Genomic DNA, 24,890 nt, shown 5'->3' on the forward strand with positions numbered 1-24,890 from the left:
GTCCTGCGTCCCCCCACCCCACTCCGTAGCCGGTGCCGGTTCCGGCTGCCGGTTCCAGGTGCCGGTAGCGGGGTCCTGCGTGCCCCCCCAGTAGCCGGTGCGGGTTCCGGGTGCCGGTAGCGGGGTCCTGCGTCCCCCCTACATCCCCCCCCGTCCCCGTAGCCGGTGCCGGTGGCCCCGGCGGCCGTGCCCGGTGCCGGAACGGGGTCCTGCGTGCCGCCCCAGTAGCCGGTGCCGGTGCCGGTAGCGGGGTCCTGCGTCCCCCCCCCACCCCGTAGCCGGTGCCGGTTCCGGGTGCCGGTGCCCCCGTCCGCCGTGCCCGGTGCCGGCCCCGCCCCGCGCCGCCGCGCTGCGACGCCGCCGCCGCCGCCGCCGCCGCCGCCGCCGCCGCCGCCCCCGCGCGCGCAGCCATTGCGGGCAGGCCCCGGCGCTGCGGCCCGTCCGCCCGCCCGCCCGCCCGCTGCCCCGGCGCGGCCCCGGGGACATGGTGGCGGGATGGCCCGGCCCGCCGACACCTTCCCGTTGCACCGCCTCGTCTGGCACAACCGGCACCAGGCGCTGGACAGCGCCCTGCGCTCCGGCACGGTGGGCGCCGGCACCGGCGGCGGCGGCGGCGGCGGCGGCGGCGGGCGGGGGTGGGGGGGGAACCGGCACCGAGGGGGGGCCCCAGCCCCGGACCCCGCCATCGCCCGGCGGCCGGTGGAGCGGAGGGGAGCGGCGGGGACCCGCCGGCACCGGGAGCTGCGTGGGGAAATGGGGGGGTGGGGGGGGTGGGCAGGGAGAGGGATGCGAGGGGCAGTGGGAGATGGGGAGGGGTGGGAGAATGGGGGACCCGGGCTGGGGGGGCTGGGGGGACTGGGGGCAGTGGGGAGTGGGAGCACTGGGAGGGACTGGGAGGACTGGGGGCAGTGGGGAGTGGGAGGACTGGGAGCGCTGGAGGGGCTAGGGGGACTGGGGGCAGTGGGGAGTGGGAGCACTGGGAGGGATTGGGAGGACTGGGAGGGACTGGGAGGACTGGAAGCGCTGGAGGGGCTAGGGGGACTGGGGGCACTGGGGGGACTGGGGGGACTGGAGGGGCTAGGGGGACTGGGGGCAGTGGGGCGTGGGAGCACTGGGGGACTGGAGGGGCTGGGGGGACTGAGGGCACTGGGGGCACTGGGGGGACTGAGGCCAGTGGGGACTGGGAGCACTGCAAGCACTGGGAGGGACTGGGAACACTGGAGGAATGGGGGGACTAGAGGACTGGGAGCACTGGGAGGACTTAGGGGACTGGGGGCACTGGGGGTACTGAGGACCAGGAGCACTGCAAGCACTGGGAGGGACTGGGAGGACTGGTGAAACTGGGAGGACTAAGGGGACGGGGAGCGCTAGAGGAGACTGGGGCCACAGGAGACTGGAGGACTGGGAGCACTGGAGGGACTGGGGGCACTGGGAGGACTGGGGACACTGGGGTACAACGGGACTGTAGCACCACAGGGTTGGAAGCAACTGGGAGCACTGGGACTGGGGTACGGTGGGCACTGGGACAGGAGCAGCGGAGGTACAGGGAGACTGGGGGCTCTGAGGTAGGGGAGCACTGGGAAAAGAGAGGGCTGGGAAATTGAGGGTACTGGGAGCATTGCAGGGGCTGGTGGCAGTGGGACAGGGGTACTGGGATCCTAGGGGACTGGGAGAACTGGAGATAGAGGGAAACTGGGAGACTGGGGGCACTGGGCCTTGGGAACATGGGGGCACCCTGGGGGGGTGGTGAACCGGCACAGGCGGATCAGGGACCGGAGCAGGACGAGGGGACAGGGACCAGGGGATGGGGGGCCGGGGACCAGCACTGGGGTCCCAGACAGGGCCTGGGGCTGTGCTGGGATGGGGTTTGGGGGGGGGCACTGGGAGGGTGTGGGGTGCCCGGTGGCGGTGACCCTGGCTGTCCACGCAGCACGACGTGGAGCTGACGGACCCCCGCGGCCGGACCCCGCTGGAGCTGGCCGTGTCCCTGGGCCACCTGGAGTCGGTGCGGGTGCTGCTGCGGCACAACGCCAACGTGGGCCGGGAGAACGCCAACGGCTGGACGGGTACGCGGGCACGGGGACCCTCCACCGCCGGTGCCACCGGTGTGTGGGGGGCACAGTCAGCGGGCGCGGGTGCTGGTGGTGCCCGGCTGAGGGTGCCCCGTGCCCCAGTGCTGCAGGAGGCGGTGAGCACGGGGGACCCCGAGATGGTGCAGCTGGTGCTCCAGTACCGCGACTACCAGCGGGCGACGCGGCGGCTCGCCGGCATCCCCGAGCTGCTCAGCAAACTGCGCCGGGTACGGCACTGCCCCAGGGTGGGCAGCGGGTGGGCATCTGCCCCCCAGGACTGGGGTGCCAGCAGCCTGGGGGCTGGGGAGGGGAGTGGGGAGCCCCTGGACCCCCCAGGTCTCGCCAGGACCTCCATCTTCTCCATGACCTCTTTTTCCTTGGGGACCCCCTGTTCATCCTTCCCTACTGGGCCCCCACCCAAGACCCCGCTCTACCAGGTCCCCCTGATCCCCACCCAGGACCCCAGTAGGGACCCCCATCCCTGCCCCCTCAGACTCCCCATCTCCCCAGTGATCCCAGCAGAGATCCCCCACTCCTCCAGCCCTGCCATATCCCCCCCACACACTGCTCCGTGACGCCCTCGTCTCTTCCAGGCATCCGACTTCTACGTGGAGATGAAGTGGGAGTTCACCAGCTGGGGTGAGCGGGGCTGGGTGAGGGGGCCACGGGGCCGGGGACCGGAGGGGTGCCTCCCCCCGACCCCCCACCCTTCCCCGCCGTGGCGCTGACGGGGCGCGCGTGCCCGCAGTGCCGCTGGTCTCCAAGGTGTGCCCCAGCGACGTCTACCGCGTCTGGAAGCGGGGCGAGAGCCTGCGGGTTGACACCACGCTGCTGGGCTTCGAGCACATGACGTGGCAGCGCGGCCGCCGCAGCTACATCTTCAAGGGGGAAGGTCAGCTCCAGCTCCCGCGGGACACCCTGGGACCCCAAATACCCTCAGGGACCCTCCAGTGAGCCTGGGGATCCCCCCAGACCCCATGCGCTATCGGTACTCCCCTGTAAGGACCCCAATTCCCCTATAGGAACCCCCTGGGGACCCCAGTTCCCCCTTCCAGCAGTGCTGGGGACGACCTCACCCCCACACACACATACCAGGGACCTCAGTCGCCTTCAGGGACCCCCAGTTCCCCACCGGGACCCCCCCCAAGGCCCGAGATACCCCTGAGATGCCGCGACCCCCGGGCTCAGGGGTGTCGGGGTGCCACTGGGTGCCAGCCCCGGGACAGATGCGGGTGCCGGGGTGGCCGCGGCGGGCGCTGACCCGCGTCCCCGTTGCGCAGACGAAGGGGCGGTGGTGATGGAGGTGGACCACGACAAGCAGGTGGTCTACACGGAGACGCTGGCCCTGGCCTTGCACGAGCCCGACCTGCTGCTGGCGGCCATGCAGCCCTCGGAGGAACACGTGGCCGGGCGGCTGACGTCACCCATCGTCTCCACGCACCTCGACACCAGGAACATCGCCTTCGAGCGGTGGGCTGACACCCCGGGAGGGTGCTGGGGGGCAATGGTGGGGGGGGGGGGATGTGGTGGAACCTGGCATGGAGGGGGGGTGGGCAGCACGTAGCAGGAAGGGGCCGTGCGAGGGCTCGCCCAGGGGAACCGCATGCGAAGGGGAAGGAAACGCTTGCGCAAGAGGGCGAGCGGGGAGCTGACGGCTTTCCCCCTCCCCAGGAACAAGTCGGGGATCTGGGGCTGGCGCTCGGAGAAGATGGAGGTGGTCAGCGGCTACGAGGCCAAAGTAGGCACGGCGGGGCTGGGGGGACGACGACACTGGGGGGACCCTCCGGTGCCCGGCGGGGCTGATCCTGTCCCCCGGCAGGTGTACAGCGCCAGCAACGTGGAGCTGGTCACCAAGACAAGGACGGAGCACCTCTCCGACCAGGACAAGTCACGCAGCAAAGGTGACAGCCCCGTCGGCCAATCAGGGAGCCTGCCCACAGCAGGGACACGCCTCCCTCCTGGTGCAAGGCCCGCCCCCTAGTGCAAGGCCCACCCCTTTCCTGGGTGGGACATGTGTCAGGTGTCGGGTGCTGGGTGGAACAGCACGTGGGTCGTCACCCGTCAGGCGTGGGACACCGCGGGTGTGGGGTGCGACACGTCAGGCGTGGGATGCTGTGGGTGCCGGGTGTGACATGTGTCAGGCGTGGGGCCCCTGGGGGGGGGGTGTCACCCATCAGGCGTGGGTCACCGTGGGTGCTGGGTGTCACCCATCACGGGTGGGACGCTCTGCGGGCTGTGACCCGTCAGGCGTGGGACACGGTGGATGCAGGGTGTCACCCGTCAGGCGTGGGACAGCGTGGGTGCGGGGTGTGACACGTCAGGCGTGGGACAGTGCGTGTGCAAGGTGTGACCCGTGACAGCCCGGGCAGACACGGGGGTGCCGTGCCCCCTGCCCACGCCGCACCCCTGCACCTCCCCTCTCTCCTCGGCCAGGCTCCAAGACCCCCTTCCACTCCTTCCTGGGCATCGCGCAGCAGCACGGCACCCACAACGGGGTGAGTGGCCGGGGTGGGGGGTTCCCCCCCCCCGGGGAGGGGGGTGAGGGACCCCGGGGGCAGGGCTGAGCGGTGCCGGTGTCACCGCAGGCGCCCGTGCTGCAGGCTGCCAGCCCCACCAACCCCACCGCCATCACCCCCGAGGAATACTTTGACCCCCACTTCGACCTGGAGACCCGCAACATCGGGCGCCCCATCGAGATGTCCAGCAAGGTGCAGAGGTGAGGCCACCACCCCGGGGTGACACGGTTCCAGGGATGCGGCACCGGGATGGCAAGGAACCAATGCAGGGCAGTGACACGGCACTGGGGCGGCAAGACTCCTGGGGGTGGTGACATGGTCCCCTGGGATGTGGCACCAGGGTGGCAGGGCACCTGGGGCGGTGATGGAGTCCCAGGGGACGTGGCACTGGGTGTCAGGACCCACAGGGGTGTTAACGGGGTCCCAGGGGACATGGCACTGGGTGTCAGGACCCACAGGAGTGGTGACGGGGTCCCAAGGGACGTGGCACTGGGTGTCAGGACCCTCGGGGGTGTTAACAGGGTCCCAGGGGACGTGGCACTGGGTGTCAGGACCCACAGGGGTGTTAATGGGGTCCCAGGGGACGTGGCACTGGGTGTCAGGACCCACAGGGGTATTAATGGGGTCCCAGGGGACGTGGCACTGGGTGTCAGGACCCACAGGGGTGTTAATGGGGTCCCAGGGGACGTGGCACTGGGTGTCAGGACCCATGCAGGTGTTAACAGTGTCCCAGTGGACGTGGCACTGGGTGTCAGGACCCACGCGGGTGGTGACAGTGTCCCAGTGGACGTGGCACTGGGTGTCAGGACCCTCGGGGGTGTTAACAGGGTCCCAGAGGACGTGGCACTGGGTGTCCGGACCCACGCGGGTGGTGACAGTGTCCCAGGGGACGTGGCACTGGGTGTCAGGACCCACAGGGGTGTTAACGGGATCCCAGGGGACGTGGCACTGGGTGTCAGGACCCACGGGGGTGGTGACAGGGTCCCAGGGGACATGGCACTGGCGGGGTTCCTGTGCCCACGCCGGTGCCCGGGCAGGTTCAAGGCGACGCTGTGGCTGTGCGAGCAGCACCCGCTGTCGCTGGCGGAGCAGGTGACGCCCATCATCGACCTCATGGCCATCTCCAACGCCCACTTCGCCAAACTGCGTGACTTCATCACCCTCAAGCTGCCCCCCGGCTTCCCCGTCAAGATTGGTGAGGGTGGGGCCGGCAGGGTGGGGCAAGGGTGGGGCCTATCCCAGGGCGGGGCCACTGACCCCTGTACCCCCAGAGATCCCCCTCTTCCACGTGCTCAACGCCCGCATCACCTTCAGCAACCTCTGCGGGTGCGACCAGCCGCTGGGCTCCGTGCGGGTGTGCGCCCCCACCCAGCCCCCCAGCACCCACCCCCCCGGCCCCAGAGGTGAGGCTGGGAGAGATGGGGGGGGTCCCTGGGGGGGGGGTACATGTGGCTGGGGGGGTGCTGTGGGATGGGGGGTCCCCTGGGGGTCTCCCGGGGGGGTAGGGATCCTCCCAGGGTTGGTGTCTGTGTGTGCGGGGTGCTGGGTACTCGGGGGGGGGGAATCCCTGGGCTGGGGGTGCTGGGTACCACCGGGCTGCCCCTGGGTGCGGGGTGATGGGTGCTGTGGGGTGCCAGGGTCAGGGCAGGGGGGGTTGCCAGGGCCTGCGGGCCCTCCGCGGACACAGGGTGGGCGCAGGGTGCTGCGGGGTGCTTCGGGGCACAGGGCACCCGTGGGTGTGGGACGCGGCAGGGGTGCCATGGGACGCGGCGGGGTGCTTGATGGTACACCGCGCTTCGGCGGTTGCGGCAGGCTGGCCCTTCCCGTGCGAGGTGGAGGCGGGGGTGTTCGAGGTGCCGGCGGGGTACACGGTGCTGGGCGCGGGGCGCAGCGAGCCCCTGCGGGACGAGGACGACGACCTGCTGCAGTTCGCCATCCAGCAGAGCCTGCTCGACGCCGGCACCGAGACCGACCAGGTGGGGCCAAGCCCCGCCCCCGCCTGACCACGCCCACCTCTGCGGGGAAGGCCCCGCCTCCATGGCGCAGGCCCCGCCCCCTCAGCCCCGCCCTACCCCGCAGGTGACCATTTGGGAGGCGCTGACCAACACCCGCCCGGGCGTCGACCCACCCCCCTACGACGAGGACCTCCAGCTGGAGCGGTGAGGCTCTGCCCACCGGGGGCGTGGCCTGAGAGTGCCCCGCCCACCCCATCTGGGGCGGGGCCTGAGACTACCCCGCCCACCCTGCCTGGGGCGGGGCCAGGCAGGAGGGGAGCTGCCTTAAAGGTGTCAGGGTGGGGCAGAGGGGAGGGGGCCCTGAGGGTGTGGCCTAGAGGGGAGGGGCCCTATGGGGAGGGGCATCCTGGTCCCCGGAGGGTGTGGTCATAATGGGCGTGGCTAATGGCAGGCATGGGTGTGGCTAGCAGACGGTTGGGGCACGTGGAGAGGGGTGAGGCTCTCCAGCCCAGGGTGGAGCTGTGAAGTGGGTGTGGCCATCGGGGGTGGGGCCTGTGGGCGTGGTCTCCGCGAATAGGGCGTGGCCACCAACGGCTCTCCTCTCAGGGCCCTGCAGGAGAGCATGCTGCTGCAGGCCGGCCCCAGCGCCGACCCCCCGGCAGCCGGGAGCCCCCCCGGGGCCGGCGGCGGCGGCAGCCCCCCGGCACCCCCCGGTTACGGCAGCTTCGCGGAGCAGCTGCGGTTGGCCATGGCGCTCTCGGAGCGGGAGCAGGAGGAGCGGGAGCGGCGGCGGCGGGAGGAAGACGAGGAACTCCAGCGCATCCTGCGTCTCTCCCTCACCGACAAGTAGCGCCGGGGCGTCCCGCGCAGGGACAGGGACGGTCCCGCGTGGGGGACACCCCACACGAGGACAGGGACGGTCCCGCCGGTACCGCCTCGCCCGGGAACCGCCAAGCACGGCCTCGCGCCGGGACGGCCTGGCGCGGGCACCGTCCCGCACCGGGACACCCCGACTCGGGCACGGGCCTGCCGGTGCCGGGGTGGCGCCCCCGTGCCAGGGACGCCCCCCCCGATGTGGGCGCAGCCCCCACAACACGGTGGGGGGGGGAATTGATCCAGGGATCCTCCTACCCCCGGGACCCCCCGATTCGGGGATCCCCTCCCGCCAGGCTCGAAGCTCAGCCCAGGGACCCTAATCTGGGGACCCCTACCCCAGGGATACCCCTATCCCCAGGACCCCCCACCCTAGGGACCCCCCCCCTTCTCTTCGATGTTGTACATTGGCCCCGCGGGGGGCAGGACGGACCCCGGGGGTCCCCGGGGGACGTGGGTGACCCCTGGTTAAAGGCACCCCGCTGTTGGGGGCTGCGGGGCCAGGCAGGGACCCGCAGGTCTCATCCCTCGGTGGCAGTGGGGGGGGCCGGGGGGGCCTGGATGTATGTACATATACATATACATATATATATATATATATATATATACATGGATGTGTGCAGACTGTGCCTGGCAGGGTGATGGGTGGGATGGCCGGGGGGGTGGAGCCTGGGGAAAGGGGTGGAGCCTGCAGGAAGGGTGGGGCCCAGGTGATGGGGTGTGTGGGTGGCACTGGTGGGATTCCTCCTTTTTGACACCCCCACCCCAAATCTGGCCCTGTGCCCCCATTCCCTCTCCCAGCCTTAATTTATTCAATTTATTTCATTTATTTCTTTTTAATTTATTTGGGGGGAGACCCCCTCCTGGGGGGGGGGTGCTTGGCTGGGGACCCACTGCCGAGCCACAGGGTGACAAGGGGCTCGGGGGGGGGGCTCCCAGGGCAAGGTGGGGGGGGGGGTGGCATGGGGTGCCCCGCTCCGAGGTGGGGGTGCGGGTTCCTGGGCACAGGGCTGGAGCCGGGGGTCGGGGGGGGCACCCATGGGGGAACAGCCAAGGGTGAGGGGCTCCAGGGAGGGGGGGCACCCCAGGTGCTGGGGACCCTCGGGGGGGGTCCGGAGTGGGGGCTGGGGGGGGGTCCCAAGCGCTGGATCCCGGAGAAAGCTGCCGGGGGTGGGGGGGGGCGTCTCCCGGTCACCGGGGTCCTCGGTGAGGTCCCACTCGTGGGGAGGGCAGTTTGGGAGTTCTTCCCCCCCCGTAGCGCCCCTCCCGCTGCAGGCCGGGCCGTGCCCGGTGCCCGTTCCCGTCCGGGCGGGGCGGCGGCGGCGGCGCTTCCTGGTGCGGCGGGGGCGGGGGGGGGTGTTGCGGGGCGGGGGGGGGCATGGCGCTGGTCACCGTACGGCGGGCGGCGGGTTCCGCCGGGGGAGCGGTGGTGAGTGCGGGGAGGGAACGGGAACGGGGTCGGGAACGGGAACGGGAACGCGGAGCGTGGGGGGGACACACGGAGGAGGCGGTTCGGCCCGGCCGGGGGGGGGAAGGCTGCTTCTCCGGGCGCTCCCGGTGCGGGCTTATCCCGGCCGCTGTCCGGTGGGGGGTTACTGGGAGCCCAGTTGCCCCCAGTACACGTTGGGGGTCTCCTCTGGTCCCGGCTGGCGGTTACCCCGGTAAGGGGGGGGGGGGGAGTGGGGAGGACGTTTGTCCTCAGTTGCTCCCACAGTCCCTAGTGCTCCCAGTACTATCGCTGTCCCAGTGGCTCCCAGTGCCCCTGCCCGCCCCCCTCCCAGTTACCACTGGGCCTTATCTGGGTGCACAGCCCAGGGCACCCCTGCGAGCACTTCCCCCCCCCGGGCAGCACCCAGCCGGAGGGGGGGGGGGCACAGGGACAGGATACCCCCCCCCCGGCATCCCAGCACCGATCCCTCGGGATCTACCTCCCCAGTGGGACCCCCCTCCCCAGTGGGACCCCCAAAGGGGCCCTGCCACTGCCCCATGCCTCTGGGGGGGGTGACTTTGGCAGGGTGTCCCTGGCCCATGGTGCCCCGGCAGGACGTGCCGGGGGTGCTTACCCCAAGCATGGTCCGTACCCCTGGGGTCACGCTCCCCCGGGGGCACTGACCCCCCCCTTGCCCCCCCGTGCTTTGCAGGAGGAAGATGCACCCAGGCGCAGGCAGCTGCAGCGGCGGTGAGAAGGGGCTCCAAAGCCGCGGGATGGGTGACACGGGGTGCTGGGGGGGGGGGACGGGACAGGTACCCCCTGGGAGATTCCCCCCCGCAGCTCTCCCCCACCTCAGGGGAGCGCTCTGGGGGTACCCCGGCTACAAAAGCTGGGTCCTGCTGCGGGCCGGGCCCCACGGCCCACTCGGGACCCTCCTGCCCCCCCCCAGGCAGAGCTTCGTCATGGTCAAGGGGGCCGCTCTGCTGCTGCCCGCGGAGGAGGCGCTGGAGGCCGAGCCCCCCCCGGCTGCACCCCCAGGCCAGGCGCCGGGGCGGCAGGAGCAGCACCTGCGGCTCATGATGCAGCTTCTCCGGCCCCAGGACGCCATCCGGCTGGTAGGGCACGGCCACCCCCCCGGGATGGTGACAGGGGTGGTGACGGTGATGGGATGGAGATGAGCTGGGGACGGTGAAAGGGGAACAGGGATGGGGTGGGATGCGGATGGGGATGGGGAAAGGATGGGGATGGGATGGGGACAGGATGGAATGGGATGGGATGAGGATGGGGACAGGGTGAGGATGGGGACAGAATGGGGATCGCATGGGATTGGGATGGGCCAGAATGGGAATAGGGACAGGAAGAGTATGGGAATGGGATGGGATGAGGATGAGGATATGATAGGATGTGATGAAGAGAGGATGGGGATGGGAATGGGATATGGATGGGGACAGGATGGGGATGGTACAGGATGGGGATGGGATGGGATTGGGATATGGATGGGGACAGGATGGGATGAGACGGGATGAAGATGGGGACAGGATGGGGATGGGACAGGACGGGATGGGATTGGGATGGGGCAGAATGGGGAGGGGGCAGAATGGGGATGGGAACTGGGATGGGATGGGATGAGGATGGGGATATGATAGGATGTGATGAGGACAGGATGGGGATGGGATGGGGAAAGGATGGGGATGGGAATGGGATATGGATGGGAACAGGGTGGGAATGGGACAGGATGGGATAGGATGGGATGGGATGAGGATGGGATTGGCATGGGGCAGAACGGGGTTGGGGACAGGAAAGGTATGGGAATGGGATATGGATGGGGACAGGATGATGGGATGAGAATGGGGATAGGATGGGGATGGGGAGTGATAGGACATGATGAGGACAGGATGAGGATGGGACAGGACAGAATGGCACAGGATGGGGCTGAGGATGGGATGGGAATGGGAATGGGATACAGCCCAGCCTGCCCCTGCAGTGTGCTTGATGCTTCTCCCCGGGCACTGGCAGCACTGGGGGGGGGGGGGGGGGGCAGATCCCGCAGTGCTGCCTCCGGGGGTGCCGGGGGCACCCCTCATTCCCCCCCCCCCCCAGGCGGTGCGGCTGGAGTCGGCACGGCCGCGGCGGGTTCGGTACCTGCTGGTGGTTCGGCCGGAGGAGGTGGGAGCCGAGGGGGAGACGGCGCTGCTGGGTGTGGACTTCGCCCACGAGGGGTGAGCAGGGCGGGGGGGGGGCACGGGGGGAGCGGCTGCACCCCCTGACCTCTGCCCACCCCAGGGCCACCCGCTGCACCCTGGGCATGGTGCTGCCCCTCTGGAGTGACACCCAGGTCTTCCTCGACGGCGATGGGTAAGGGGTAGGGGGGGGCTTCTGGGAGGGGCAGAGGCTTATGAGGGTGGGGCTCATGGGATTAGGTGGGGCCTGGGGGGGGGGCGGGGCTGGGGTGCCCACCCCAACCCCCGTGTCTCCCCGCGGTGCCCAGGGGGTTCAGCGTGACATCGGGGGGGCAGACCCGCATCTTCAAACCCATCTCTGTCCAGACCATGTGGTGAGCAAACCCCGGGCGTGTGCGTGGGCATGGGGGACGTGGGCACCACCGTGGGCACAGGGGACGTGGGCACCCCTACGGTTATGGGGGACATGCGCACCACCATGGTTATGGGGGATGTGGGCACCACTGTGGGCACAGGACAGGGGCACTGCCATGGACATGGAGGATGTAGGTGCCACCATGGGCACGGGGCATGTGGGCACCATCATGGGCATGGGGGAAGCGGGTACCACTGTGGGCACAAGAGATGTGGGTCCCACCATGGGTGCGGGGGATGCGAGCACCGCTGTGGGCACGGGGGATGCGGGCACTATCGCGGGCAGGGTTGAAGCGGGCACCACCACGGGCACAGCCGGGACATATGGGCACCACCACGGGCACCTGGGCACAGTCACAGGAACGGGGGCTGTGGGAAGGGTTTGGCCACGGACCACCCAGCTGCACCCACGGGCTGTGCGCACCCGGGAGAGGGGAGGTAGCGCCCACATTCCTGGGGGGCGTGGAGAGCCAAACCGGGGGGTACGCCGGCACTGCGGTGCCCTGGCCACGGCGGCGAGGAGGAGACGGGGGCCCGTGCCGGAGCAGCGGGCGGTGCCGGGGCGGTGCGGCGGTGGCAGGTGGTGTGTGGCAGGGCCGTGCTGCAGGAGCTGCACCGCGCCTGCGAGGAGGCGTCCCGCGGCGGGCACATCCCTGGGGGTCCGGCGCTGGCCTGGGCCCGCGGCTACGCGGCGGCGCTGACCTCGGAGCAGAGCTGCCTCAACGAGTGGCTGGCAATGGCCGACCTCGAGTCCGTGCGCCCCGCCTCGCCCCCGCCCCTCTGGTATGCCCCGCCTCCTCCTGCCCCGCCTGACAGCCTGCTGGCCAATCAGCACTGCTGCTGGGCTTGGGGGGGGGGGGAAGCCTCAGGGTGGGGTGGGGCTTGTGGTAAAGGGGTGGAGCGATTGGGTGGGGCTGTGAGGGTGGGGTTCTGCTGGGAAGGAGGGGCTTGTGCTGAGGGGTGGGGTCTGGTTTCACAGTGTGGCTAATGGAGGGGGCGGGATTGTCTGGATGAGGGGTGGAGCTTCAAGGAACTGAGTGGAGCTTCCCATCTAGGGAGGGTCATGGGGAGGCAGGGCTTGCATTTAGGGAGGGGCTTGGGAGCAGAGGAGGCGGGGTTTGGGCAGGGCGGGGCCTGGGCAGGGCAGGTGGGTGCCGTTGACGCGGTGATGCCGGCGCCAGGCCGGCGGCACCGGAGCTGTCGGAGCAGGCGGTGCGGGCGCTGCTGCGGGACGTGATGGCCACCGCCGACCTGGAGAGCGTCACCTCCAAGGAGGTGGGTGCCACCGGGTGGGGGCTTCTGGCGGGGGCAGGCAGGGGCCATCCCTCACCCCATGGTGGTGCCCAGGTGCGGGAGGAGCTGGAGCGGCGCACGGGGCACAGCCTGGCCCAGCACAAGGACTTCATCGACAACGAGATGCTGCTGGTGCTGGCGCAGATGGACCGGCCCTCCCGCGTCTTCCCGCACCTCTACCTGGTGGGCAGCGGGGCGGGCAGGGCGGGCGGGGAGGGCAGGGCCGTCCACACCCCTCACCGCTGCCACCACTCAGGGCTCCGAGTGGAACGCGGCCAACCTGGAGGAGCTGCAGCAGAACCGGTGAGCGTGGAGTGGCACGGGGTCACCGGGGGTGGCATGGTGGGGTGGGCACAGGGTCATCGTGGAGTGGCATGGTGGTGCAGGTATGAGGTTATCATGAGGTGGTCCGGTGGGGTGAGCGTGGTGTCATCGTGGGACACGTGGCAGGGTGGGTGCAGCAGTGGGGTGGGCACGGGGCACTGTGGGCCACCCCATAGAGCACAGGCAGAGCCCCAACCCTGCGTGCCGGCTGTGCCCCCTGCCCGTGGCACTGCAGGGTCACCCACATCCTGAACGTGGCGCGGGAGATCGACAACTTCTTCCCAGCGCTGTTCACCTACATGAACGTGCGGGTGTACGATGAGGAGACGGCCCAGCTCCTGCCCCACTGGAACGACACCTTCCTCTTCCTCTCCCGCGTCCGGTCAGTGGGGCCAGGGCAGCCCCAGGGCACAGGGGAACTGGGGGGGGCACGGGGGCCATCGGGGAGGGGGCGCAGGGCTTGGGGGACAGGGGCTGGAGCCAGGGGCAGGCTGGGGGGGACGACGACATGGGTGGGGGTACCTGGGGAGGCGTCTTGATGACTGAGGTGCTGGGGGGCACTGGGAGCCCTGGGAACACTGGGAGATGGGAAGCCCTGGCGCATGGGCTCCCTGGGGACATGGTGAGCCTTGGGGACACGGGATCCTTGAGGACGCGGGGAGCCCTGGGGACGCGGGGAGCCCTGGGGCGCGGGGTCCCCAGGGAGACGGGGGTGGCTGGGGACGGAGGGGGAGCACCAAGAGCTGGGTGGCAGCAGGGGTGGGTGCCGCAGGGCCGACGGGGGCCGGGCGCTGGTGCACTGCCGCATGGGGCTGAGCCGCTCGGCGGCCACGGTGCTGGCCTACGCCATGAAGGAGTTCGGGTGGACACTGGAGCGGGCGCTGCGGCACGTCCGGCACTGCCGCCCCGGCGTCCTGCCCAACCCCGGCTTCATGCGCCAGCTCGACTTCTACCAGGGCATCCTGCACGCCAGGTGGGTGGGGTGGGACACACCCTGTGGGTGGGGTGGGGTGGAGCCTGCTGTGACCACGCCCCTTCGGACAGCAGAGGGAGGGGCCTGTCATGACCAGCCAAGGACAGGGTTCAGCTTTGACCGTGACCTCTTGGGCGGTGTGGGTGGGGCCTGTCACGGCCACGCCCCCTCTCGGGCAGGGTGGGTGGGGCTTCTTATGGCCACGCCCCGACGGGCAGGGTGGCCTTCGGTGCAGCCGCCCTTTGCCGCGCTGGAGGCGGAGCCTGTGGGAGCCCCGCCCCTCCTCGGCGGAGGGGCGTGGCTCCGCGCGTGGGGCGGGGGCAGCCGCTGACGGCAGGTGTACGGCAGCCGGCACAGCAGCCTGTGGGAACCCAAGGCGGCGGCGGAGCGGGCGGCCCAGCCCGAGGAGGGCCCAGAAGCCCCCCCGGGGGGCGAGGGTGGCCTCTCGCCGGTCTCCTCCCCACCACCCCTGCAGGAGGCGAGCAGCCCGGGGTTGCTGGGAACCTCCCGGCGCCCCCGTATCTCCCTCTGCGCCGTCATGCGGAGCATCAGCCTGCTGGACTCCCCCGAGCCCCCCGAGCTGCCGGGGGAGCCCCTCGCCGGGGAGGTGAGCGCGGGACGGGGGAGTACAGGGGGTGGGTGAGGGGGGACACCGCAGCTCTGGCTGACCCCCTCCCCTTGTGTCCCCGTCCCCCCTCCCGCAGGTGTTTGCGGCCGCGGAGGCACCGGGGGGGCCCCCCCCGGGGGTACGGCCCTCCTCCCGGCCCCGCCGTGTGGTGCGCCAGGCCAGCCTGGACGGTGGCCCCGCCCCCGCCTGTGACCACGCCCCCGAGGGCGGCCACGCCCCCACCCACCCCCCTGCCCCCTAAACGGGGGCGGGGCATGGGGCAGAGCACACACACACCCGCCACCATGGCACGGGGGGAAGGGGCGGAGCCTAGGTCTACTGGAGGCGTGGCCAGGGAAGCGGCACGCCCCCTCCCCTCACACACAGACACTGCCTGCACTTGGGGGGGGGAAGGAGGCGGGCCTGCTTCATTTCCCCCCCCCCCCCACGCACAGGGCCCCGCTGCTACTCCTCACTGAGAATAAAGAGTGGAAATGGCTGCCCGTGGCGTGGGTCCTGCCCGGGGAGGGTGGCTTTGTGGGCGGTGGGGACGAGCGTGGGGCCTCCTGCGTGGCCCTCCTTGCCATCGGTAGGGGCCAGAGTGAACAAGTAGGCTTGTAGGACCTCTCCCAGGGTGCGGGAGGAGGCGGGGATGGGGGTAACCTCCTGCCCCGGGGGGTACCGGCACGACGCAGCCCGCCCTGCCGCGGCGCACCGCCGGACACGGGGAACCGGCAGCTCGGGGAGGACGAAATTCAGGCGCCATCTTGTGCGGCGCCGTGGGGCTGGGAACTACAGCCCCCGGCATCCCTTGCGCGGCGGTGGGCTTTGCGCATGCGTGCAGGGCCCTCCTTCCTGGTTGCTATGGGAACGGGGCGCAGGCCGGCCTCAGCCCCAGCGGCCTAGGCCTCGCCCCGGGACGGGGCCGGGGCAGGCCCGAGGACCGGCAGCGAAGGAATGAAGCCGGGCAGGGAGCCGGCAGCCCGCTGTAGCCGTAGCGGCGGGTCAGTCCGGGCGCTGGGGAGGCGGTAGGGAGACCCCCGCCATGGTGCACCCCCGGATCATACATAGCGGCCGCTTCACGGTGTCAGAGCTGCACGCCGAGGCGGGAGCGGGGCGCAGGCAGCAGGAGGAGGCCGGGGCAGCTGCCTGGTGCTGATCAGCCTGACACCCGGGAGGCCAGAGCTGCCCTGGGCCAGGAGGGCAGGCATGTCAGCAAAGCCGTGGATCAGGGATCCTCCTGAGGCTGGAATTGCCAACGCGCAGCCCCACATGGAGCTAGAAGGTCGCACATCACCTCAGATTGTGAGGGCCTGCGTTGAGGAAAGGTGTCCTGACTGGAGACTGTTCTGAGCCTGTTGCTCTCCCATCTGCTCAGGCTGTTGCTCTGGAGCAGGGGGGGAGCCATCCCAGAGTCCTCCCCATCCCGCAGCCGTGGGGCACCCACAAGGTTGGGACGCCACACCTAGAGAGCTGCTGGACTACAGCCAGAGCCCTCACTGGCTTGCTGCCCACCAGGAAAGACACGACTTGAGCAACAGCCTTGCACTGCTGGGCTCTGCCAGCACCCCAACCTTTGATTTGCTCTGTCACATCTCACAGCCGCTGCTGTGGAAGGGGCAGTGCAGGGCGCTCGAGGCAGAGGAGCTGGGCATGGCAACAACCTGGGCCCCAGAGCTGGGGGAGCGAAGTGCTGCCAGTTTCTTCAGACACCACCACCCCTCCTTCTTAGGGGGGGGGACATGAATAGAAGGGAGATAAGGACAGTGGTGGAGCAAGGGGCCACAGTGCTGTCGTGGGGTGCGCAAGGCACCCTGCCTGTGTTTTTGAAGATAAGACAGATCCTGTTTCTTCTTGAAGTCTTCCCTCACTTTGCTGTGGCTTGAGGTCTTGATTACCAACCACATGCCTTTGGATGCTCTTTGAGTGGGTTTTATCATCTCCTTCTCCCAATCCTCTGCCACTGCAAGGAGTCTGGAAACCTCCCTTGTTCTCCCCATCATGAACCTGGGTCCTGGGCTCCAGCATGCTGTGTCCCAGCAGATTTTGTGACAGTCGCTGCCAGACAGGCCAGGAAAGCATCATCAGTGCAGAGCAGCTCTGCAAGCCCCCACCTCTGGTACATGCCCAAGGACAGAAGGAGTTTGGCCATGGGTGCAGCGGGACCATGGCATGAAACTGGACGCAGGGGAGGGGGGGGGTTATGGCAGAAAAAGCAGGGTGAGGTCTAGAGAGCCCCCCTTGGAGGACCCCCCCCCACCAGCTGCCTCCCTCCTCCTGGCCCTGGGACCCTGCTGGGTGCGATGCTGGGCTGGTTGGGTGCGGGATACTTATCTCTTGGGGGGGGTCCGCACCCACACCTAAATACCTCCGTTCTATTCCCGGCAAATGAATGGTGTCCCCCAAGTGGAAGATGTTCAGGGGCCCGAAGCTCCTACAGCGGGACAAGATCCAGCAACGCAATCTGGAAGGCTTGGTACCTGCAGTGTGAGTGGGCCCCGGGGCTGTGGGTGGCCCCCCCAACCCCATCCCACCCTATCCCACCTGCCCCCCCCCCGGACATGGCCTGGGTTACTGCCGAGTCCGGCTCTCCACTACTCGATTGCTGGCTTGGGAATATAACCGATTCATTTTATTGATTAAGTAACATAGAGAGCTAATAAATTAAATAATCAATAACCTAAATAATTAACAAACACATCGTATTATTAATTTATGATTAAATGATTCTGCACACAGCAAAGCTACTAATTATGGCTCTTAATCTTGTGAATCCCACAGGACTGTTGTTGAGTGACAGCTCTATCACTCTTCCCTCCCAACTGCCTGGGGGGGGGAAGGTCCCGTCAGAGTCCCAGTGGCCTGGGGGGGCTGTGCCCTGCCACACCTGGCTCTGCAGGTCGCCAGCACTACAGTCCCCAGTCATCTGCACCCCTAATATCAGAATGTTGCCCCTGTGCTGACCTTTACCTGATTTTATACCTTATTCTCAATTTTTTTCCATTTCTGGGCCCTTTTTGCTACCCTTCTGTCTTCTTTTCTCCAGCCAAACAGCCTGCTCCTAATTACTTTTTCTCCATGGGTCCCAATTTTGTTTCATCCATATCCAAATTTGATGGGTTTGCTATTACTACCTGGGTAACTTCAGCTTTATATGGGATTCCTGGTGTGGTTACCTAGGAACGGGTGGCTTTGCTAGCATCCACCCATCCCTTTTCTCCCGAGCTCCACGTTAGTGCCCACCAGGGCGGCACAGCCCAGGCGTGGGAGAGAACAGCGAAATCATCCCTCTTCCCTTCTCCCCACAGATGTGTAGGAGAGGAGGAATCCCGCCTGCAACTTTGTGACGCTGCTGGAGGCCAGGGACAGGCAGGAACACTGTGGTCTGTGAGGTGAGCCTCCACAGCCCCCCCCAGTCCCCGACAGGACTGCACCTCCCATGGGGTGCTGTGGCATGTCACGCCGAGGGACTCTGCATGGGACAGGACAGTGCCTCGTGGGGCTCGTGGTCTGGGCCACAGGCACTAAGCCCACTGCCCCCTCGGCAGCCCTGCGGGTGGGCGGCAGTGCCCACCGGACACTCAAGGTGATGGGTGTCCGTGTGCTGCAGGTGGCGACGGTGGAGGGCAAGTACTGGAAGCACCCCATCCAGGCTGTCAGCCGGGAGTACCACAAGTGGAGGATGTACTTGTGCACGCAGGTAAGGACACACGTGGGCACGGGGGCACCTGACTCGCCTGCTGCCCCCCTCCAACCCCCAGCCACAGTCCCAATACGCCCCCACCCAGACTGACCGATGATGGCATGCACCAGCCAAGCCCCTGCCAGCCCAGAGACACCTTTTTCCCTGGCTCTTCAGTCCCGTTGGCTGCCACCACCCCCTCTCCCTCCTTCGTGTTATCCTGGGGTATGGGCAGCCCTGGTCAGGGAGGGGGCAAATGGCACTGCCCTCTCTGTGCCAGCTTTGCGATCAGCTGGATGGGCAGCAACTCGCGTCATGGCTCCTCTTTGATTTTCTCCAGGTGCGGAAGATGAAGGACAAACCAGCAGCATTGCCCTCTCGGGTACGAGCGCCATGTCTACACCTGTGCTCTCTGTCCGAAGGGTTCCCCTCTCCCAGCTTGGCCAGTCCCACTGGGAGTCCTAGCAGTGCTGGCTTCTAGATCTGGGCTCACCAGCATCTCTCACCCTTTCTGTGCCTGGCAAGGGGTGCCTGGTGCCCAGCAGGGTCTGGTGGCCGGTGGCAAGTTGGAGGGCAGCTGCCCCATGGAGCTTGACCCCCTACACGACCTGGAAAGGCTGATCTCGGACCTCTCTCTACAGCTGCAACCCCCATGGGGGGCCCAACCCATCTGCCCGTGGGGCACCATGGTGATGACCACGCTGCCCAACTGACTCCCTGCCACCCCGCAGCTCACCAGGGCAATGCGGATGTGATCCAGCCCGCCCTTGGCCAGCTGCGTCCCAACTTTGGTGAGGATTTCATGGATGCCCTGCACTCGCCCTGTGGTGAGTGGTGCTGGGGGCAGCCCGTGGCCCCTCTCCTCTCCCTTCAGCCTGCTGTGGGGCATCCCTTGCCCCTTCTTGTGTCCCCTCTCTGCCACACTTGCTGTGGGGTGCCAGCCTATAAGAGGAGCCACCAGGGGCCAAGGAGGTGCTGCCGCTTGCCCTCCCCCTGGAGCTGGAGCCCCCCGTGCCGCCAGGGGGGCAGCAGACCTTCCTGCCCCTCTTCCCCACCTCCCTGCTGTGGGTGAGCCCCCCTGCCTGCCCCCCAGGCCCTGCATCTCCCACCCCATCTCACCCTTGTGTTCTCCATCGTCACTGCCAAGACCCCAGCACCTTCACCGTGCCAGCCTTGGTGCCCCCACCCAAGGGGGCCACCCACCAACGGTCACTGCAGCTCATTGCCCCGACCCCATGTGCCACCCTCCCACCCATGTCCCCTGCTGCTGCCATGCACGCTGCCCACCTCCTGCCAGGTTGGTGTCCATGGGGCATGGGGGGGGCACCCCCAGGGACGGGGACGTGCTGACAGCTGTGCCCCCAGGTCTGGCAGCACTGCTTGTCGTGCCTGCCAGGAACCACCCCCCCGAGTGATTTCTCCTCCTGCCTGCCGGTGAAGGCAGGGCTCAGCACCCTGCCTGGGCACCATCCTGCCCACCCCATCTCTCCCATTCCAGGGCTGTGGCACCCCAGACCCCACACCGGGCGTTCTGCTGATGAAGAAGAGCTCCCATCCCCACTCCAGCTTGTTCCCCAGGGGCACCGGTACGTGGAGACAGGCATGGCCTGGGGCAGGGGTGGGGAGATGGGCCATGGTGGGTTCCCCATGGCACTCAGATCCTTCTTTCCCACCCCAGACACGGAGCCAGTGGCGTGCCTGGCCTACAAGCCTCCCCGTACAGCCAGTGATGCCCGGGCAGCGGTGGTCACCACTGATGGTCCCCTGCCTGCCTCCAGACCATCCGCCGGCCCCCCCCTGCCCACCGCTAACCGTGCCCACCACATGCAAGGCAGCTCCGGAGCAGAGGGGATCTGTGAGGTAGAGGGCATTGTGTGGGGGCACCATGGGGTGGCACAGACCCCTGGTACTCCCAGGGCTGGCATTAAACACTGTGTGACTGGACAACCTGCCTGGCTCTCTCAGGGCAGGGGGGGTACAGGCCCCTGCCCTCCCCCAGTACCCTATGGAGGGGCTTCAACCCCCCCACCCCAGCTGCCCCCCAGACAGCACGCGGCAGCCCCCCTCCTTCACTCACACCAGCCTTTAATCCGCCCGGTGCCCCGGAGCTGTGGCACGGCTGCGGACAGGCCTGGGGGGGGGGGGGGTGTGTGCAGCGGGCACGTCGTGTGTGTCCCCCCAATTCTCCCTCCGGCGTGGGGTGCAGCAGCTCAGAGCCCGTACTCGTGCCAGAGGCTGTGGGGGGACAGTGCGGTGTCAGTGGGTGTCTTGTGCCCCCCCCCCCCTGCTTCTCAGTGGCAGGAAGGATACCCCCATACCGGCAGGGTGGGGGGCACCGAGATGGGGTGCCCGGTGTCCCCCCCCCATCCCACACTCACCTGTAGATGACATCAGGGTTGTCCCAGTGTTCCAGGAGGGCATCACGCACGGGGCCCGGGGGGCTCAGCCCCAGCGCCTGCGCCCGCTCCCACCGCTGCAGGCGGGTGATACCTGCGGTGGGGGGTCAGGGTGAGCGGGGCTGGGGGGAGAGGTCCGGGGGGGCGGCCAAGCCTGGGTGGGGGGGTCTTACCGGTGCAGGGTCCATACTCCCAGGCGAGGTCGAAGCGCCTGAGCATCTCCAGGAGAGCTTGGTCCGGGGGGGACGACGGGGGCTCCTCGGCGGGCGGGGGGGCACAGGGCCGGGCCCGGGGACGGTCCCTGCCCTTCACCCCGCCCGGGATTCGTCCCGGTCGTCTCCGCCGCCGCGGGAAGGAGTCGGTGATGCGCCGGGGCTGCTCCATGGCCCTGCGGGAGAGCGCGGCGGGGGCGGCGGCGGGGGGGTCCCGCTCCTGCCCGCGGCTGCCGGGAACCGAGTGTCGGCCCGTCCGTCCGCTCCGCCCCTGCCGCTCCCCGGGCGGAAGCGGCGGGGCCCGGCCGCTGTCACCCCCTCCCGGCGGTCCCCCTCACCCCCGGGCACTGTCACCCCCTCCCGGCGGTCCCCCTCACCCTCGGGACACTGTCACCCCCTCCCGGCGGTCCCCCTCACCCTCGGGACACTGTCACCCCGTTCCCGGCGATCCCCGTCACCCTCGGGACACTGTCACCCCGTTCCCGGTGGTCCCCGTCACCCCCGGGCACTGTCACCCCGTTCCCGGCGGTCCCCCTCACCCCCAGCACTGTCACCCTGTTCCCAGCGGTCCTTGTCACCCCCGGGCGCTGTCATCCCCCTCTCCCAGTGGTCCCCATCACCCTGGACACTGTCACCCCCCCGGCTGTCCCCATCACCCCCCCCGAGCCGTGACTCACACCGTGCAGCCGTCACCCTCTGACCCACGCTCTGGCTGTGTCCCCCCTCCCCGGAAAGCACAGCCTGTGACCCACAGGCGCTCTGCCTGTCCGTCCACACCCCCAGCCATGGTGACACCGTCCCGGGGGGGGACGGGGACGACAGACACACACACACACCACAGCAGGTGCCACTGGCATAGATTTGCCTGAAGCTTTTCAGCCCTCCCTGGGGGGGGCCAAGAATAGCTGAGGCAGGGCTGCGGTGCGTGTCCCGGCACAGAGGGACAGGGTGACTCCCCGGGGACGGTGACACCCCACCGCCCGAGCCACCAAACCGGATCACAGCTGTAACGGCCAGTGCCGAGCCAGGTGCGAGAAAACCGGTGCCGGAGGCAGACACAACTCTATAGCAGCCATCAGAGAGTCTACACTGCTTTTTGTTTTCTTCCTTGCCCCCACAGCCTGGGGATTTCCTTGCCCCACAGCGGGGGGGGGGTGACCAGGGAGGGGGAGAACAACTCAGGGTCCAGCCCTGCCCAGGCTGGGGTTGTGCAGGACGAAGTGGCACAGCCCCGGCAGTCGTTGGTGGCCCAGCTCCTCCTGCAGCCGCTGCATGGGCAGGTTGCCCGTGGCCGTGTGCCCGAAAGTGGGGAAGCCACGGGCTTGTGCCCGACGGGCAGCGAGGACTATCGCCGCCTGCATGTGGCCGCGGCGGCGATGGGTGGGTAGGGTGTAGCCGTGGGCCCCCGTCCCAAAGGGATCGGTCAGGACCCAGCAGATGGGCTGACCGGTCCCATCCTGCAGGCAGATGCTGGGAAAGCGACTCAGCACCTCCGCCAAGTACCGCCGGCTGCGCGCGTTGCCCCCGTACGTCCACGTCTCGTTCAGCAGATCCACGTGGGCCGGGCTCACTGAACCCACCCGTACGTCGGGGTCCAGCCTGCAGCGAGGGTCAGCCGGCAGAGGGGGGTTGGAGGGGGTTGCCCACACCGGACCGGGGTTGGGGGGGACACGACGGACGGGGACTCACCGGGGTTCGGGCATGGTGCTGGGATCGGGGTGCATGTAGGTGTAGTAATCGGAGGTCTCCAGCTCGATCCCCTTGGTCCCCGCGATGGCCTGTGACACCGTGGCCACCCCCTCCTGCAGCCCTGGGGACAGTGCTGTCAGGTCCCGGCACCACCATTCCTGTCCCCGGCCCCCCCTCTTTCTGACACCAGCACGCCGGCTTGTGCCCTCCCCAGTGTCCCCAGGGGCTACCCGTAACCCCAGTCTCTATCCCCAGTAGCTCAATCCCTGCCCCCAGTGTGCCCAGCACCCCAATTCCTGCCTCCCAGCACCCCCCAAGTCCAGCCACGATGCTCCCCAGTGCCCCCCCCAGCACCCAAAGTCCAGCCCCAATACTTCCCAGTGACAGCACTCATCAAACCCCTACCCCCAGTGCCCACCCCAGCGCACCAAGTCGTGCCCCCAGCACCCAAATGCCTGCCCCCAGTGTCCCCCAGCACCCCCAATTCCTTCCACCAGTACCCCCCGGTCCCTTCAGTTCCTTATCCCTATACCACCAGTGATTCTTCCCAGTGTACCACCCTCCCAGTGCTGCCCAGTACCCCTGATTCCCACCCAGCACCACTCCCGCAGCGTTGCCCAGCATCTCCCTGATGCCCCCCCCCACACCCAGGACCCCCCAAGTCCCCGGGCCACCGAAGATGTGGAAGGCGGTGTCCCAGCGCAGGCAGCCGGGGGTCTCCAGCAGCGCCCAGTAGGCACCCACATCCCGGTAGAAAGCCCCATGCATGTTCCTGTAGCAGTCATCCACCGGCATCTGCGAGGCACCCACGGGTGCTCTGAGCCCACCCGGCACGTGCCGAGGGCACCGTACCCACCCCCGTGGCCCTCCCCACCCACGGCCACGGCCCCACATCGCCGCCGGCCACCTCTCCGCTCTGCCGCGCCAGCACGGCGCCGAAATCGGGCCACGAGTCCACCACGACCTCAAACTTCCCCGGGTTCCCCCGGTTTATGTTCATCACCGCCCCGTAGACCTGCGGGTAAAAGGGTCACAGGTGTTGGGGGGGGGGGCCTGGGGGAAGATTTTGGGGCTCCCCGGGGGTCCCCGAGCTGCCACAGCCTGGGCGCACCCCACGGCCCCCTGCCCTCGCCGGAGAAGCCCCCCACCTCCCCCACAGGGCTCGGTGGGGTGAAGGCAGAAGGGGGCGGTGCTTAAAGGCAGGCTGCCCATAAGTGGGTGGGGCTAGGTGGGAGTGGGCGTGGTCGGAGTAGGGAGGGGCAGGCAGGATGTTTGGGATTGGCTGCGTGGCACACTGTCTGGGTTGGGATTGGGTAGCTTGTATGGGGTGGGGTGGGTGGGAAGGGATTGGCTGGCTTGTGGGGGGCCTGGATGGGGATTGGCTGGCTCCAAAACAAGCTGGGCTGGGATTGGCTGGGGCAAAGTCCAACCGGGCTGGGATAGGTGGGCTTGGAGCCAGCCCCAAGGGTGGGGTGTTCCCCCGGGGGCAGCCTGTGCTGGACGTGGGACACCCCGGGGGGGCGGACAGGGTGACACTGGGGTCCCTGTCCCCGGTGGGGTGGGAGTGGGGAGGTGTCACCGGGGTCCCTGTGACAGCACGGGGCGGGGGTGACACTGGGATCCCCACCATGGCACAGGGGAAGGGGTGACAGTGGGGTCCCCACCATGGCACACGGCAGGGTGACACCAGGGTCCCCACCATGGCACAGGGCAGCGTGACAGTGGGGTCCCCATTGTGTGAAGGGGAAGGGGTGACACTGGGGTCCCCATTATGTCAAGGGGAAGGGGGTGACACCGGGGTCCCCATCACGGCACAGGGCAGGGTGACACAGGGCTCCCCATCATGGCACAGGGGAAGGGTTGACAGCGGGGTCCCCATTGTGTCAAGGGGAAGGAGGTGACACCGGGGTGCCCATCATGGCACAGCGCAGGGGTGACAGCGGGGTCCCCGTTACCGGCAGGGCGAGGGGCAGGCTCCTCCTCAGGGCCCCCTCCAGGCGCTGCAGGTGGGCCGAGCACGTCAGGAGCAGCATGGTCCTGCCAAGAGACCCTACAATAACAGGGAGACAGGACCCCCGGGTGGGGACCCCATCCCTGTCCCTGTCCCTGTCCCCAGCGGCGCCCAGCCCCAGCACTCACCCGCAGCAGTCCTGGGGTCGTGGGGCGTCTGGAAACCGTGGGGTCGGTGATGACAACCAGCAGGTCCCCGCTTCTGCAGGGCAGGCGGTGACACCGGTGGGTCCCAGGGCCACCACCAGCCGTCACGGGCCAG

General features: G+C 68.7%; 4 protein-coding genes across 6 annotated transcripts; 2 read left to right on the forward strand and 2 right to left on the reverse strand.

The window, feature by feature from the left end:
• The first annotated feature begins 389 nt into the window (after positions 1-389).
• Positions 390-8,000, forward strand: ANKRD13D (ankyrin repeat domain 13D). Of its 3 annotated transcripts, none has more exons than XR_011328237.1 (15): positions 390-585; positions 1,931-2,066; positions 2,175-2,299; positions 2,666-2,711; positions 2,821-2,964; positions 3,353-3,542; positions 3,744-3,810; positions 3,892-3,973; positions 4,506-4,567; positions 4,658-4,788; positions 5,626-5,783; positions 5,903-5,991; positions 6,401-6,564; positions 6,668-6,747; positions 7,150-7,208. XR_011328237.1 is itself a non-coding variant. In XM_069804200.1 (15 exons), the coding sequence occupies exons 1-15, from the start codon at positions 496-498 to the stop codon at positions 7,391-7,393; spliced, it is 1,851 nt and encodes a 616-aa protein (XP_069660301.1). In that variant the 5' UTR covers positions 390-495; the 3' UTR covers positions 7,394-7,999. The 3 variants fall into 3 exon arrangements, 2 of the variants coding, with proteins under 2 accessions (XP_069660301.1, XP_069660302.1); XM_069804200.1 differs by having other exon boundaries at positions 5,860-5,991; positions 7,150-7,999; XM_069804201.1 differs by lacking the exon at positions 5,903-5,991 and having other exon boundaries at positions 7,150-8,000.
• Positions 8,001-8,778: 778 nt separating this feature from the next.
• On the forward strand, positions 8,779-15,194 carry SSH3 (slingshot protein phosphatase 3). Its single transcript, XM_069804202.1, has 14 exons — positions 8,779-8,845; positions 9,558-9,595; positions 9,798-9,963; positions 10,949-11,067; positions 11,132-11,203; positions 11,337-11,402; positions 12,037-12,225; positions 12,624-12,717; positions 12,790-12,918; positions 12,992-13,038; positions 13,295-13,441; positions 13,832-14,032; positions 14,381-14,639; positions 14,737-15,194. The coding sequence occupies exons 1-14, from the start codon at positions 8,795-8,797 to the stop codon at positions 14,899-14,901; spliced, it is 1,743 nt and encodes a 580-aa protein (XP_069660303.1). The 5' UTR covers positions 8,779-8,794; the 3' UTR covers positions 14,902-15,194.
• Positions 15,195-17,249: 2,055 nt separating this feature from the next.
• POLD4 (DNA polymerase delta 4, accessory subunit) lies at positions 17,250-21,721 on the reverse strand. Its single transcript, XM_069804205.1, has 4 exons — positions 21,607-21,721; positions 20,891-21,159; positions 20,700-20,811; positions 17,250-20,556 (listed from the first exon to the last, which is right to left on the reverse strand). The coding sequence occupies exons 1-4, from the start codon at positions 21,714-21,716 to the stop codon at positions 20,532-20,534; spliced, it is 516 nt and encodes a 171-aa protein (XP_069660306.1). The 5' UTR covers positions 21,717-21,721; the 3' UTR covers positions 17,250-20,531.
• Positions 21,722-21,729: 8 nt separating this feature from the next.
• Positions 21,730-24,820, reverse strand: GLYATL3 (glycine-N-acyltransferase like 3). The gene is made up of 6 exons (XM_069804203.1): positions 24,758-24,820; positions 24,574-24,655; positions 23,526-23,633; positions 23,293-23,413; positions 22,619-22,739; positions 21,730-22,528 (listed from the first exon to the last, which is right to left on the reverse strand). Exons 2-6 carry the CDS (start codon positions 24,649-24,651, stop codon positions 22,108-22,110), a joined length of 849 nt encoding a protein of 282 aa, XP_069660304.1. The 5' UTR covers positions 24,652-24,655; positions 24,758-24,820; the 3' UTR covers positions 21,730-22,107.
• Positions 24,821-24,890: the final 70 nt, after the last annotated feature.

Source organism: Haliaeetus albicilla, chromosome 16, assembly GCF_947461875.1.
Source record: "Haliaeetus albicilla chromosome 16, bHalAlb1.1, whole genome shotgun sequence".
NCBI classification, from domain to species: domain Eukaryota; kingdom Metazoa; phylum Chordata; class Aves; order Accipitriformes; family Accipitridae; genus Haliaeetus; species Haliaeetus albicilla.